Source organism: Lycium barbarum, chromosome 4 (genome assembly GCF_019175385.1).
Source record: "Lycium barbarum isolate Lr01 chromosome 4, ASM1917538v2, whole genome shotgun sequence".
Taxonomy (NCBI): Eukaryota; Viridiplantae; Streptophyta; class Magnoliopsida; order Solanales; family Solanaceae; genus Lycium; species Lycium barbarum.
In genome coordinates this window covers 135,126,048-135,142,944 of record NC_083340.1, presented here as the reverse complement: position 1 = coordinate 135,142,944, position 16,897 = coordinate 135,126,048, and the positions used below count along the sequence as shown (strand labels likewise).

Below are 16,897 nucleotides of genomic sequence, written 5' to 3'. Positions count from 1 at the left end.
AAAATTGGGTAACAATTGACAAGTTTTGATCTAACTTAATCAATCTAAACAAAAATAAAGAATGTAATAAGTAGTCAACACTATGATTAACTTTAATTAAAACGTAAAAATTATCTCAATTTAACTAAGTATTAGATAGAATTGAGTAGCAATTAGTAAGTTTAGATCTAATTCAATCAATAAAATAGTGGATGTAACAAGTAATCAACACTCTGGTTGACTTTAATTGAAACATTGAATTGCTTCAATTTAGCTAAGTATATGATTGAGTAACAGTTAACAACTTTTGATTTAATTCAATCAATTAAAAAAAAATAGATGTAACAAGTAGTCAATACTATCGTTGACTTTAATTGAAATATGAATTATCTCAATTAGTTAATTACTAAATAGAATTGAATGACAATTAGCAAGTTCATATCTAATTCATTCAATTTAAACAAAAATAGTGGATGTAACGAGTAGTTAACACTATGAGAATGGTTGACTTTGATTGGAATATTTAATAATCTCAATTTAGGAAAATATTAGATATGATTGAGTAACAATTAACAAGTTCTGATTTAAGTCAATTATTTTTTAAAATTATGGATGTAACAAGTAGTCAACACTATGGTTGACTTTAATTGCAATATTAAATTATCTCAATTTAGTTAAGCATTAGGTAGGATTGAATAACAATTAACAAGTTTTGATTTAATTTAAAAAGAACAGACGATGTAATAAGTATTGTTTCTTCGTAGACATTCGATAAAATTGAAACGATACAAAGAGATGTAACAAGTAATCAACACTATAGTTGACTTTGATTGAAGTTGAATTATCTCAATTTAGCTAAGCATCAACCATTATTAAGTAAAAAAAATCCCAAGTGTTGATTCAATTCAATCATTTAAAAAAAAAGTAGATATAACAAGTAGTCAACACTATGATGGACTTTAATTGAAATGTTGAATTATTTTAGTGTTTCTAAGAGTTAGATAAATTTGAATACCAATTAGCAAGTTTTGATTTAATTCCATCATTATTTTTTAAAAAAGGATGTAACAAGCAGTCAATACTATGGTTGACTCTAATTGAAATATTAAATTATCTCAAATTAGCTAAGTATTAGATATGATTGAGTAACAATTATTAGATTTTAATTTAATTCAATCAACTTTTAAAAAAACAATGGATGTAACAAGTAGTTGACATTGTGATTGATTTTAATTAAAACATTGAATTATCTCAATTTGTTAAGCATTAGATAAGATTAGATCGAATAAATATTTTGTAAGTGCTGATTTAATTCAATCAATTTAAGAAAATAAAAAAATAGTGAATGTAACAATTAGTCAACACCGAGTTGACTTTAATGAAAACATTGAATTATCTCAATTTAGCTAAGTATTAGATAGAACTGGCTAACAATTAGCAAATTTCGATTTACTTCAATCATTAATTTTTTAAATAGCTGGTTTAACAAGTAGTCACACTATTGTTGACTTTGAATTAAAGATTTATTCTAGCAAGAATTTAGATAAGTATTAGATATAATTGAGGAACAATTAGTAAGTTTATATTTAATTCAATCAATTTTTTTTTTAAATGACAAAAACTGGATGAAACAAGCAATCAACACTATGATTAACTGTAGCTGAAATGGTGAATTACTTCAATTTGGCTAAATATTATATAGGATTGAGTAAATATTTTTACTAAGTTTTGATTAAATTCAATTATTTTTTATATAAAATAAATGCAATTTCGTCAAAAAATTAGACAATTTTTGTATTTAATGTAGGACTTTTTTTTTCTATTGTTTAAAAGATATTTATAGGGTACATTAACTTGTAGTTTGTATTGATAGACCGTATATATAGGTTGACCAAATAACTAAATCAGGTGTATGTATAAATATATAAAAATAATAGAGGGAAACAATTGAAGTGAATCTTTATCCAAGATAAATTTATGGATTCTAGGTGTTGGAAGAATGAAAAACTTAAGCATGCTATGTGTAATAATTGCTTTATCTGAGAGGGAAAAAATTTAGAGAAAAATATCACCTACTGGAGCAAAATCTTCTTTAAAGGTAATTAATACTTTTTAACAGAATTATGCCAAATAGCAGCACTCTATTCATAAACCATGTAAAAATACCGTGCATTACAATTTTCAACCATTAAAAATTTAAAAACACATGAAATTTTTATAGTAAAAAGTAAAGTAAAACTTTTAAAATAATACTAATGCTTTTAGACATATAGTAACTTGTTTCCTATAATGACCCAATTTGAGTGTTGTTAACCTAGTTATCTTTATAGGAAATCCAAGAAATGGCAACAGCAGTGATAGTTGAATTACAGAGAAATTCACCAAGTTGGGTTAAGGTAGTTGATGATATAGTTAGAATAGAGAAGAAGATTTTTCCCAAACACGAATCTTTGGCTCGATCCTTTGATGAAGAACTTAAAAAGAACAACTGTGGGTTGCTTTACGTCCAAGTGGGTACAGATATTGCTGGTTATGTCATGTATTCTTGGCCTTCTTCACTCTGTGCTAGCATCACTAAATTAGCTGGTAGAAACCCCTTTTTCTTCTTGCATAATTTTCTTTACCTGTTCTTCAATCATTGTTGAGTAATTATTACTCCCTCCGTACAATTTAAGTGTCTTAGTTTGAGTAGCCGTAAAGTTTAAGGATAAAAAAGATACTTTTGAATCTTGTGGTGCTAAATTAAAGATGTGTGTAATGTACTAAAATGTGCTTTGAATCTTGTGGTTTAAACTTTTTGCATAGAATGTTTGAATTGTCAACTTTCTATATTTTAGAAAGTGACACTCTTATTTTTGGACAAACCAAAAAAGAAAGTAATACACTTAAATTGGGACGGGCGGAGGGAGTACTGGTTTTCTCCTGTTAGTAATTGGTCTTATTCTTGAATTTACTCTGAGGGTCGTTTGGTGGCTGGTTAGAGTTATACAAGTATTAGTAATACAAGAATTAGTTATGCAGGTTTAGTTAGTCATGTATTAGTTATTATATACACAGGGTCAAATACCCAGTAGCAGAGTAGGTGGTTGACGACATAGTTAGAATAGAGAAGAAGATATTCCCCAAACACGTATCTTTGGCTCGATATGAAGAACTGAAAAAGAACCGAGGGCTGCTTTACACCCGAATGGGTACAGAGTCTGAAAAAAGAAACCTCTTTTCATCTTTCATAGTTTTCTTCCCATGATTCTTCAATCATTGTTAATTACTAGTACTAGTTTTATTTTTGTGACTTAATCTTACCTGTTAGTAGTTGGTCTTGTTCTTGAATTTACACTTGGGGTTGTTTTGGTTGCTGGTTAGAGTTATGAAGTATTAGCAATACAAGAATTAGTTTTGCAGGTTTAGTTATTCAAGTATTAGTTATTTCATCTTCTATCCTACATAAAATTATACATAAATTAACTCATGACTTGTACACGTTTTAGTTATGCAGGATTGTAAACTGATAACCCAGCACCGTAGTTTCGTTTGCTGAATTTTAAACATAACAACTAAAATGGAACCAAACTTGGTACTAATTATGTTGGTTTTAATACATGAATAATCCTCTTCCTAACCTGCAACCAAAGGACCCAGCACCAGAGAATTAGGAAATCAAATCCAAGAAATTGCAACGGGAGTGATAGTTGAACTGCATAGAAATTCACCAAACTGGGTTAAGGTAGTTGACGATATAGTTAGAATAGAGAAGAAGATTTTCCCCAAACACGAATCTTTGGCTCGATCTTTTGATGATGAACTGAAAAAGAAGAACTGTGGGTTGCTTTACGCCCAAATGGGTACAGATATTGCTGGTTATGTCATGTATTCGGGGCCTTCTTCACTCTGTGCTTGCATCACTAAATTAGTAGGTTCCAAAAAAGAAAGCCCTTTTCATCTTTCATTATTTTCTTTACCTGATTCTTCAATCACTGTTGAGTAATTATTACTTCCTCCATCCCAATTTAAGCGTCTTAATTTGACTAGGCACAAAGGTAGTGGTAACGTCTGTGTACATCCTACCTTTCCCAGATCCCACTTGTGGGACTACATACCATTGTTGTTGTAGTTTGACTGTGCACAAAGTTTAAGAATAAAAGGAGACTTGAGAATCTTGTGGTGCTAAATTTAAGATGTGTGTAATGTACTAAAATTTCCTTTGAATCTTTGTGCTAAATGCACAAAGTTTGAATCTTGTTGCTTAAACTTGTCATGGAGGATGTTTGAATGGTCAACATACTAAATATAGAAAGAGACTCTTTTTTAGATATATCAAAAAGGAAAGTAAGACACTTAAATTAGGACGGAGGGAGTAGTAGTTTTCTCTTTGTTTTATAATTTTACCTGGTAGTAATTGGTATTATTCTTGAATTTACTCTTAAAATCATTTGGTGGTTGGTTTGAGTTATGCAAGTATTAGTAATGCAGGAATTTGTTATATAGGTTTAGTTATTCATGTATTAGTTATTATATACACAGGGTAAAATACCCAGTAGCGGAGAATTAGGAAATCCATGAAATGGCAATGGGACTGCTAGTTGAACTGCAGAGAAATTCACCAAATTGGGCTAAGGTAGTTGATGACATAGTTAGAATAGAGAAGAAGATTTTCCCCAAACACAAATCTTTGGCTCGATCCTTTGATGATGAACTGAAAAAGAAGAACTGTGAATTGCTTTACACCCAATTGGGTGGAGATATTGCTAGTTATGCCATGTACTTTTGGCCTTCTTCACACTGTGCTTGTATCACTAAATTAGCAGGTCCGAAAATGAAAGCCCTTTTCATCTTTCTTGATTTTCTGTTTTTGCTTCGATTTTCCTGTTAGTAATTGGGCTTAGGGTGTGTTTGGTATGAAGGGAAACTGTTATGGAAAACAAGTGGATTTTTTTACTTATTTTGTAGTGTTTGCTAAGTAAGCAAAAACATTTTATCCCAGGAACATTTATATATGGGGATGGGGTGGGATGTGGGGGCTCAGGGGTGGGTGGGTGGGGAAGAGATAATGAACTTGGAATGTTACTTATGGAACTTGTTTTCCGTACGTCCATGAGGGAAGTCATTTTCCTCCTTTTTCAGTAACTTGTTTTCCTAGATTTGACCAACCAAACGTAGGAAAATTGAAAAACATTTTGGCATGGAGGAAAATGTTTTTCCCATGAGCTTGGTTTTGGGCTAGGTTACCAACCTCAAGAGGAGGATTCTATTTTTATTTGGGAGATGGTATATTCGTGCAAAAGGAGCAGAAATCAAAAAGCAAGAAGAGAAATTGGGCCATCTTTCCCGAGAGAGACACCTGTAGTCGACTGCCTAGCACTTTCACGAGGAAGCTTTTGGGATAAACATGTACAACTGGGGATTGGGGGACGTTGAATATTAAACTAAATGAAGATGACTGCCTAGGCTTAGTGCGTAGTCAATAGCTGCTTATTCTGCGCCACTTATTCCCACGGGCTTATTCCCACGGCCTATAGGATTAATAACTGGCAAAATCTTAACTACTACCTCTCAGTAAGCTGTCTGACTTGAGTAACTACAGTGAATCGTATCAAAGTTTGGGACGAAGAAAGGATTAGTAAATCATCACACTTGAGGATATTTAGTTCTGGAAACATTACTGTGTTTGTAATTGTAGTTGACATTGGTCTATGAAACTTGTACCAGTGTGACCCACAATTAGATTGGAGGCGAGTTTCGGCATGACAAGGTTGAATTCATGGGATTGCACCAGCTCTAGGATAGATTTGGGTTGGACTGATTGGTGAATTCAGATAGAAAGTTATAATCATGAGCACCCAAGGGTGCAGCCTGGTGGTCAATAAAGTGGGACGAGAACCATGAGGTCTCAGATGTAAATTTCAGCGGAGGCAAAAATCTTTACACTGCAATATGGCTCCCTCAAACTAAGATGATTAAAGCTTACTCTACTATTGGAGAAACACCAAATCTTGAAATAGCTATCAGTTGTTTTTAAGGAATTTTGCAGCAGAGTTTATTTAAATCTTTCTCTGATCGTCATTCATAGGGAAAGACAGAAGGTGAATTGGTATTATTAGTAAATATTCCTAGTAAGTCAGTCGTGTCCATCATCGCACAGAAGAGAGAACCATCTTTCATGTGATGTTTATTTTTATATTTTTATTTTTAAAGAACTGATTTGGTTCTCTCAGTGGTTATGAATTTCTTATCATGATCTTTACTCAAAGAATGCCTGTTTCTTTCCTATTATTCTCTGATTGCCTGAGTGAATCAGCACAAGTTGAAAAACGAGGGGGAACTGATTCATTTACAATATTCGTTCTCTTTTGACTTTTGAATTTTTTTGTATGAGTTTACTGATGTATTGTTCCTGTCGAATGCATTAGTAAAAGAAAATTACAGGGGGCAAGGCCATGGAGAAAAATTGGTGAAGGCAGCAGTGCAGAAATGCAGAACAAGAAATGTTCAACGGATATCGCTTCATGTAGATCCTACAAGGACTGCAGCCATGCAACTCTACAAGAAACTTGGTTTCCAAGTGGATACTCTTGTGGAAGGCTATTACTCTTCTGATAGAAATGCCTATAGAATGTATTTGGATTTTGACATGGAATAATAGCATAATGAAATAGAGAGTGAATTTGATCTTTCCATGATTCTGCAGTTGAGTCATATTCTTTTATGAAAAACAGAGACTGATAACTTCCCTTCAAAAGTGCCGTCTCAATTGGCCTTGAAATTTCAACTTTATTATATGCAATATGGCCTCAGATTGAGATAAGAGTATATACAGGAAAAAAATAATAATCTGACAATACAAGTAAACCACACTGAAAATGTTGGAGAGTTTGAATGCAAAAACAAAGCATGTGTACCTTCTTGCGAGGCTAAGCAAGTAAATAAATAACCACACAAGTATAGCTTATTTGGACGAAAATAAAACTGGCAAAACAAATTATATGCAAGGCAGGTAGCTGAAAGTCCCCCCCCTTCCCCCCCGGTCTTTCTTAAACAAGCGAGAGGTCTCTCTCTAAGTAAAGGCAAGATCTTTAACCCTACAAATCGTTACATCTAAAATACAATAGAGACGGTGGTCGATATGGCTGTCAACAAATTTCGACGATTAAAAGAAATAAAAAAGAAAACTATGTTGCTGCCCAGGATTGAACTGGGGACCTTTAGTGTGTAAGATTAACGTGATAACCACTACACCACAGCAACCTGTTGGTTGTCCCTTTGCTAGATAAAAAAAAGTCCAGTTTCTTTTGTTTAAAGAGGCAACTTTTGTATGACATTCCTTTTCCTAGGGTACCTTGTTTTTTCTGGCTAGTTTTCTGCTAATTAGAAGGTAACAACTAAGAATAATATTGGAGCTGTTGGAGGGGGGGGGGGGGTGGTGTTTGCAATCCATTGATTGTGTTGCTGGTGATCAAAGAGGGCAGGGAATAAAAATACAAAAAAATATTGTTTCATTTCAACATTTTGGATAGGCGGAAGGATCTATGTCCATTCTAACTTCCTTTCAATCCACATCATAAAAATTAGGCTCTCTCTATTAAAAGTCATTAAAGGAGAAATGGGCGTAGGCTAGTTCGCCTTCGTGTATTTTATTTGAATATATAAGTAAACGAAGAAAGTTTGTACTGTACTTGGGTAAAAGTTTGCAAAGCTATTGTGCTAAGATATTTGGATTATAGTTATCCCATCTATGCAATAAATATATAATCTAGTAATATTAATGAGAGTCTTCTATATAACATATATATATGAATTTGATTCACTATCCCTCTTTTCTCCAAAAAAAATAAAAAAATAATAATAAAAAAAAAATACATCATCTAGAGACTAACAAGCCAATGGTATAAACAACTTAGCAATATGTAGGATAAGTCAAAAAAGAGCTTATCAAAGGTGGAAAGTAGTGAGTGAAAATTTCATATTCAAACTTACCCACACATTTTCGGTCTTATTTAGACACTATTATGGAGTTTTAATTTTCACAGGTAAAACTTCATGGTAATAATTTAGAATTTCACATATAAAATTTAAAATTTCATGACATTAACAATTTTTCAATTATAAGTACAGAAAAGCAGCTATTCGTGAATTTACCCTTTCAAAACTAAGCTTTTATGTCCGGTCCAAGTCAACCTATCAACCTAATGGCCTAATGGGGTTAGGATGGACTGGCCATGGGCCAAAACAATGACATTATAGTGGGCAATTTGCAGGATTGTCCTTCCCTGGGGTGGTCTTTAATTTGGGCAATTCTGCGAATTGCCCTTCTTTTGGGGTGGTCTTTAAATTTTGCCCCTCATATTTGAAATCTTTAAGTTTTGCCCTTCGGCTAAACCCCATGGGTTCCAGGTTCGAATCCCCATACAGTCAAAAATTTAAAAAAATTTCGCAAGGCAAAGTTTAAATTCGCTATGCCCCCACCGGCATACACTTGTGAAGGAATTACTAAAGTTATGCTGGACCCGGCATACTTATGCCTTATGGGCAGACTTGGCATAAGTATGCCGGGTCCGGCATAACTTTGGTGGTTCCTTCACAAGTTTATGCCGGATCCGGCATAAAAGTTTGCCCATTAAAAGTATGCCCCCAACGGCATAAACTTGTTAAGGAATTACCAAACTTATGCTGGTCCTGGCATACTTATGCCTTATAGGCAGACTTGGCATAGCGACCCAAATCTTGCCTTCTAGTTTTCTTTTTTAATTTATGCTTGAACGGAGATTCGAACTCACAACCTCATGATTTCCGCGTAAACGCTCAGTGTTGCAATGCGAAGGGCAAAAATTAAAGACCAGCAATATGAGAGGCATAATTTAAAGACCTCAAATATGAGGGGCAAAATTTAAAGACCACCCCAAAAGAAGGGCAATCCGTGCAAAAAATTCCCTTCAAATTGGTGGTATTTAAATTTTGTAAAACTTACACAAATAACTACCTTTTAACAGCTTCTAACAAGTTATAGCTATAAGTTGAAGATTTACAATTCGTAGCCGCTTTTGGTTGTATTTCAGTTGTATCTCGCGTTTTTTAAATACAGTGAAATACAGCGAAATACAGCGTGGCTGTTGAATAAAAAAAAAGGCTATATTTATGGCAATAAAAATCTTTTTCAAATTATATGGTAATTTGTATTCATGGTTCCATGATTCACGCGAACCTCATGAGGTTCCATTACAGCTAATGTCTCTCTATCAAAATCACTCCATTCAAAAGTTTTTTGCTGGTTTTTTTTGTATTCGGTTATATTTCGCGTTTTTGAAATACACGAAAATACAAATTTGGCAAAGTAAAAATAGGCTGTATTTATGGAACATATTCTCTTCTTTCATTTTAAATGGTAAGTCAAATTAAATCAACCATGTATCAGGCATGACGGCTGAAGTTCCATAACGACCCATGTTTCTCTCTCCAAATTACTCCATTCCAAACTTTTAGAAATACTTCCAAATACAGAAAAATATACACTGAAATACAATGAAATATGGTTGATTGTTTAACAAATATAAAATTGTAGTATGCGTATATACAATGGAATACAATGAAATGTATTAGAAGCTATTTCGTAAATTAGAAATACATTGAAATATAGCGAAATATACTGAAACAGTACACTGAAATATATAGAAATATACTGAAACAGTACATTGAAATATAGCGAAATACACAGAAATATACTGAAACACCACAATCACAAACCCTACCGAACCACCACAACAACTGGAAAAACCCTCCTCCTTCCTCCGCCGCCTTTCTTTCGATCCACCATCCTGCTTCACTCCAAAAACCCTACCGAACCACCACAACAAACTGGAAAAAACCTCCTCCTTCCTCCGCCGCCTTTCTTCGATCCAGCACTGTCCTCCTCCACTCCAAAAACCATACCGAACCACCACAAAAAACCATTAATACATGAAGCATATGGAGTTCAGATCTGAAGAACTAGAACCTTAAGGTTTTTTACGAGTTTCGAGATGGAGATGGTAGTAATAGTGGTGGCTCCGGTGAAACCCACTTCTCCCTCTTTTTCAGATCCGAGTGTATTCTCAGATTTGGGGTCGGTCCACCACCGTAGCTGCCACCTCTCATCATCAACAACAGGAGCAATGGCAGCAGCATCGACGACTTTAGCAGCCACCGGAGTAAAGTCATGGTTGTTATTCGACTAGGAAGCAGCAACAACCTGTGCAACAACGACGTTGCTACAGTTCTACGAGCTTTAATGCTCAGTTGCCTCACGAAGTTTGGCTAAAGGAGAAGAGAGGTCGGAGATAGAGAAAGGGAGGGAGAGAGGTGGTAGTGAGGGGAAGGGGAGAGAGGAGAGATTTTTTTTTTTTAGGGTTTGGAGAAGATGATAAGTCTTAAATATGTAATGAGGGAGAATAGAGAGGTATATGTATTTCAAAAGTTATTGGACCAGTTATGAAATGTAATTTTGGAAAAATAAAGCTACAAAAATTAAATAAAAAATAAGGTAGTTATTATTCATAAATAAGTCTTAGAGATAGTTATGGCAAGTAAATTTTCCTTAAATTTTGTCCTATGCCTTTGCAAATTCTGCCTTAAGTGGACAGATTTGCAAATTGCCTTAAGGCCCAAATGCATGGACAGATTTGCAAAAATATTGTAAAGACAGAGGACAAAAGTTAAAGACCGCCAATTTGAGGGGCAAAATTTAAAGACCACTAATTTGAAGGGAAAAAAATTAAAGACCACCCCAAATGAAGGACAATCTGCGCAAAAAAAAAAAAAAGCATTATAGTCACTTTTATTTGGAAAGTTACACATTTGGCGGGGAGATAAAAATATAATTATATTCGCTAAATAAATATATAAAAAAATATACACTAGCATGTATTCTCTCTCTATATATAAATAATATACACTTATCAACTATTATTTTGGTGGACAGCTATACAGTGTAAAAGTCTCATTTTTTCCCGTAGCTCTTTTTCTCCTTAGCCTTCTACTGTTCTTTAAAAGTAATTCATTTTACGGAAAAGGGCCAAATGTACCCCTCGTTATACTTTGAGGCCAAATATACCCCTCATCCCTTAAAGTTGTCCAAGGTGGACATCCGATCCTACGTGGCTAATACACATTTGATGAAGTGGATACCACATAGGCATGTCACCTCAACACCCCTAACCCACTTTACCCCTCCTCTCTATTTATTCTTCCCCCACTAAAATTTCATTCCCTTCCACCACCATTGCCGCCATTACCGCCACCACGACCAACTGTAGTTCCCAAGTTGGAACTAGTGAAGAGAATGAAGGTGGCAAGATTTTTGAGGAAGAAGCCCCTGGACCATCAATGGAAACTCAAAATAAAGCTCCAAAGAAGATGGTTAGCAGAAAATGATGATGTGGAGGAGATTTATTTCAGTAAGAAAAAGAAATCAACAGAGAAAGTGCCTTCCATCAAAGAGCAAGTAAAACAAGAGTTAAAGCCATTGAAATCAATTCTCAAGGTGGGCTCTAATGTAAATGATAATTGGGGTGAGAAATAGTAAATTCATAGGTGCAGAAAAAAAAAAATTACTACTAGTAAATTTATACTGCATTCTTTTCTTGGAATAGAACAATGTCGTTAATGACGCAGCTTGTGTTAGGGATGTGAAATAAGTTCACTGATAATTTGATAACGGCTCACTCAGATATATTGGTTCAAATTCATTTGACATATATGAAAATCATAATTTAATGTACACATTGATATCGAAATGTAGTCCAGATTTTAGTATTAGAATATACACGCAGTCGACAATTACACCTAACGGAAGAGAGATATGGAATGATTATATAGGAGATACAATCAAACCTCTCTATAACAGCATCATTGGGTCCGAAATTTTTTGACTGTTATAGAGAATTGATGTTATACACCTATAACAACATTTGCCATTTGAATAATAATTGGCTGTTATAGGCAAAAAAATATGCATAGAATGTATTTTTTATAATGCTTCACTAATTAAACATTAAAGAAAATTAATACAATTTCAATAAATTCATAACTGAATGTATATAGTTTTAAGCTCCAAGGCACACATTTTAAATCTAGTGGTGATGAATTTACGAAGATTTATTCTAAATTTTCAGCAAATGGGTATCCAATTGCTTTCCCTTGAAGGGAAACTAAGAGTTGAATGGTTGAATCTTCTAATCCAGTCAAGTAATAATAGGTTGAAGTTCTTCGTCAGCACTTTCATTGTCGACTTAAGCTTCCATATTCTTGAGCTTGTTCTCCCACTCCAATGACATGGGCAATAATCTCTTCATCAGTGAAAACTTCAATGATCGGAAGTGTTGCATCAAACTTCACATATGTATGATATATAATATTCTATCATAAATATAGTATATTAAGGTATCAAATTAAATATTTGGTCAAAATCTATACTATTTATTATTGGTAATCATAGATATTCTATTTTTATAAAGATTGTTAATAATTATATTACCAAAAATAGCAGATAGCTGTTATATGGGAGTTGATTTTACAAAGAGCGTACTGTTATAAAGTTGGATGTTGCTGTTATAGGTAGAATGTTGTTATAGAGAAATAAAAAATAACATAAAAAATCGGTTCCGAAAAATCTTAGCTGTTATAGAGAGGTGCTGCTATACTCGGATGTCATTATAGAGAGGTCTGACTGTATGTGTTTTTTAGAAGAAGAGAAAACAAAAATTGGCAAACAGACCTCGATCATGTGCAAACCCACATTAGATATAGAGTTGGTCGTGGTGGTGGAAGGAAAGGAAATTTTAGTAATGAAAGAACAAATAAAGGGGAGGGGTAAAATGAGTTCGGGGTGGGCATGCCACCTCATCTAATGTGTGGCAGCCACGTAGGATCGGATATCCACCTTAGACAACTTTAAGGGATGAGAGATATATTTGGCCCTAAAGTTTAACGGCAAGAGTATATTTGGTCTCAAAATATAACGAGGGGTATATCTAACCCTTTTCGCATAGTAATGGGGTATATTTGGCCCTTTTCCGTTCATTTTAATTGTAGAACACTCGTCAAGGATAATACAGGAGAACGGTAGGACATGATAGCTCAAGTTTCTTACACTATTTTTATCACCAATCATGGAACACCGAGTTAATGAAATGTGAAATTAATTAGCGAAGTGGCTAGTCCGTTCTTTTTTCCAATTATATTATGAGCTAAAAAATTAACAGTTTATTACTTTTAGACACTACTCTAGTACTATACCAAGTAAAGAGGCAAAATATTGTGCTGTGGATGAGAGAATGATCTTAAATTAATTTATATTAATGAGCAAATGACATAAGTTTTCTAATTCATACAACAAAACGAAGCACATGAATGTATTTATTTAACTACATATATTACTTTTAATCATCCTTCAAGAAAATTTCAATTTTTGAGAGAGCACACGTTTTACGTTTTTTTTCCTTTGTTTGAATAATTTAAAAACTTTAGAGCGGGTTAGAGCCCGAACCCCCCCCCCCCCCCCCACACACACACTTATTTGGAAAATTTACAGCCCATAACTACCTCTAAGACTTATTTATTAGTAATAGCTATTTTTTTTAATTATTTTTGGTAGCTTAATTATTTATCAAATTACCGTGTATAACTTATTTTTGTAACTGCAGTGTATTTCTCTAAAAATAAGGTACCTCTCTCCAACTTACCCACAATTTTTTTTTTCAAATATTTTTCTCTCACGTCTTCAATTTTCAACCGTATTTTACTCTCATTATTCTTCATCATAATTAGCACGATTTCTTCTTCTTCCTTATCAGTTACCCAATCTCTACAGGTAACTAATTTTCGTTATGTTATTTGTTGTATTTCTCTTTAATTGTTCATAAATTTTATCATCTTTACCTTCACTTTTCATTCATTTTTTTTAAAAAATTATTTCCAGCCATTATTAGAGTATCTTCAACAAGCTCTAACTCTCCATTTTAATGGCGGATATTGATACGCCAAGCAAAAATACACCAGTGGCAACAAGAAAAGCAGTGGAGGATCTCCAGCCAATGGCCGAAGCTCAGCCATAACAATTCGTTTGCTAAATCCCCATGGATAGGCCGAAATAAGAGGAAAATCCTTCTTATGTTTGCTAATCATGTGGTGGTGTTTATCTTAGTGATGAAGAAAGGTATTAATTATAGCAATATGATATTGTAGCATCATCTAGGAGCAAGAGAATAGGTTGTTGTTGTAGAAACACCATTGATGAGAGTTGTGGAGCTTCATGTCCACCAAGTGTTTGATAAAATGTTTTAGTATATTTCAGTGTATTTTTGTGTATCAACAAACAATATATCTAATTTTTCAGTATATTTTAGTGTATTATCTCGCTGTATTTAAATGTATTTATCTTCTTCTTTTTTTTGGTGTAGAGCCTACTGTTACTGCACTTTGTTTTTACGATTTTGGTATTTCGTTGTATTTCTGCATTTTGTATTTCTAATTTATGAAATAGTTTCTGATATATTTCATTGTATTCCATTGTATATACGCATACTACAACTTTATATTTCTTAAACAATCAACCATCTTTCATTGTATTCCAGTGTATATTTTTCTATATTTTGAAGTTTTCAGATTTTTAGTGGATTTTGAATTCAAAAGTTTTGATTGTGATAAAAGTTGAGAGAGATTCGTGAGCCGTTATGGAATACGTGAAATATGGTTGATTTAATTTAACTTACCATTTAAAAAGAAAAAGAAGAATCTGTTAAAAAAATATAGCCTATTTTTACTCAATCCGATTTTGTATTTCCATGTCTTTCACTATATTTCAAAAAGTCTGTTCCATAAATAGCTCCTGATTTCACTGGAGCGTGTTTACTGTTCACTGTATTTCTCTATATTTAAAAAAAAAAACAGAAATACACACGTTTTTAAAGAAAAGTAGCTACATTTGGTAATTTTGCATTTTATAGTTATATCCAGTTAGAAGCCAATAAAAGGTAGCTATTTATGTAAGTTTCACCACTTATATCCCCTATAGAAGGGTGTTTCATTTTGAGACCTTTGTACTCATACTCGAATCTATTCATAATACTAGATGATGAAAGCACGTGCTAGCACGGGTCCAACACAAAAAATAGTAGCATACTTGTCTTTTTAATCTGTCTAAAAACGAATGATATATTTTTATGTTTATAAATCATTTAACTTGAAACTTCCCTTTTTACCTTTAATGAAATGATTTAAATCCACATAAATATCTATGACTTGTTTTAGACCACAAGTTTTAAAGATCTTTCTTTTCTTTTTTAAACTTCGTGCCTAGTCAAACTATGTCACATAAATTAGAACAGAGAGAGTGCCTTTTAGTAATATAATTATGAAATATTTATTTTAGAAAGTATTATAATTCAATTAATTGAAAATATCAATAAATTATTTTACTTAGTCCGCTTCTCCCATATATGATTTTCTTGGTTTGGTTCTCCAATTGAAAGATTTGAAATACACCTTCTCCTATCGAGTTTCATGCCATCATCTCTTTCTACTCAACAACACTGAAAAACGCTTTCATGTGTTAGCATCTGTTGTAGTCTTAAATTTTTAAGTATAGACCAACTTCATCATTTTAAGAAAATATATGTATACGTTTCTTGACCGTTTATATTTCATCTTCTTGATGTTATTCCTCATTATTTATGTGAGACGTATGTGTCTAAACTTATACCCAAAGGTATAAGTTTTAAATCTTTTGGTTTTATGACTTCTTTAGCGGTTTTTGTGTTCAATTTAAATCGTTATTTCTTTTTTCTTGAATTTCTCTTCTTTAAATTTTCTCTAAGCATACATTTACCATTTTCTGAACTTATTATCATTATTTAAATATCTTTTTTTTTGTAATTGTCTCCTAATTCTTCGCGTGGACCCCACCTTAATGTTTTTTTTTAATTTCTACTATTATAGAAGAGTGGACCCCATCTTATTTTTTTTTTAATTACTTTACTATTATAGAAGAGTGGGTTGACGACCAAACCTATTCTTCTATAATAGTAGAAATTTAAATTCTAATCAGTCTTAGATTGAATTTTGCACAATTTCCTCTCTTTATACTTTTGCTGATGTAATTTCTTTTGGTCTATATATCTGAAAAACTTTTGAGTTGGTAGAAAACAGATGATGCATACACTTCATTCAATACATTATACCTTCTTTGTCCCAATTTATGTGATACTGTTCGAATTTCGAGAGTCAAATAAAAAAAAAATTGACTGCGATTTATGCGTATGCCCTTTAAATATTGTATATTGTTAATTATTGTGACTTATAGTATTTTTATGTAGTTTCTAAATATATAAATTATTTTTTTAAAAAAATTGAAATATTGTATGTCCGAATTCACGATTAAAATAAAGAAGTTTGACTTTCGAAATCCGAACTGTATCACATAAATTTGGACAGATGGAGTATTAATTTGTAAGTTAACTAGACAGGGAGTAGCTAGGGATCCAACTTTTACACAATGAAGCAAGAAATGCATACACTTCATTGAATACATTAAAACGCTACATAATTTGATATATATAGCATCACAATTCATAATATTACATTTTCCCAAGTTAATAAAAGGATGAAGAAAAAGCTTACTTATAAAATAAAAAAAAAACTAAAAATCAAATCCAGCATCTTAAGCCGCAGCTTCTGATATTATTGCATCTCCGATGACCATTCCACCAAATGCTCCTCCAAGTACCTGCATGTTCGAATTTGTTTGTTTACAGTCTGATTTTTTATTTTTACACAAAGAAAGTTAAGTCTTACTTTTATTTAACTCCAAAATTAAATTATCCGTTGGCTTGCACTTGAAACACTTGTTAAACATATTTAACAAAAGCTAATCCATTTCAATTTCTTCTACTAA

General features: G+C 32.8%; 1 protein-coding gene and 1 non-coding gene across 4 annotated transcripts; one reads left to right on the top strand and one right to left on the bottom strand.

The window, feature by feature from the left end:
* The first annotated feature begins 2,227 nt into the window (after positions 1–2,227).
* Positions 2,228–6,653, top strand: LOC132636597 (uncharacterized). Of its 3 annotated transcripts, none has more exons than XM_060353539.1 (2): positions 2,228–2,565; positions 6,387–6,653. In XM_060353539.1, exons 1-2 carry the CDS (start codon positions 2,322–2,324, stop codon positions 6,614–6,616), a joined length of 474 nt encoding a protein of 157 aa, XP_060209522.1. In that variant the 5' UTR covers positions 2,228–2,321; the 3' UTR covers positions 6,617–6,653. The 3 variants fall into 3 exon arrangements, 2 of the variants coding, with proteins under 2 accessions (XP_060209522.1, XP_060209523.1); XR_009581326.1 differs by having other exon boundaries at positions 2,351–2,489; positions 6,387–6,525; XM_060353540.1 differs by lacking the exon at positions 2,228–2,565 and adding an exon at positions 2,572–4,784.
* Positions 6,654–7,148: 495 nt separating this feature from the next.
* On the bottom strand, positions 7,149–7,221 carry TRNAV-UAC (transfer RNA valine (anticodon UAC)). Its single transcript has one exon. It is a non-coding gene; the product is annotated as a tRNA-Val (tRNA).
* Positions 7,222–16,897: the final 9,676 nt, after the last annotated feature.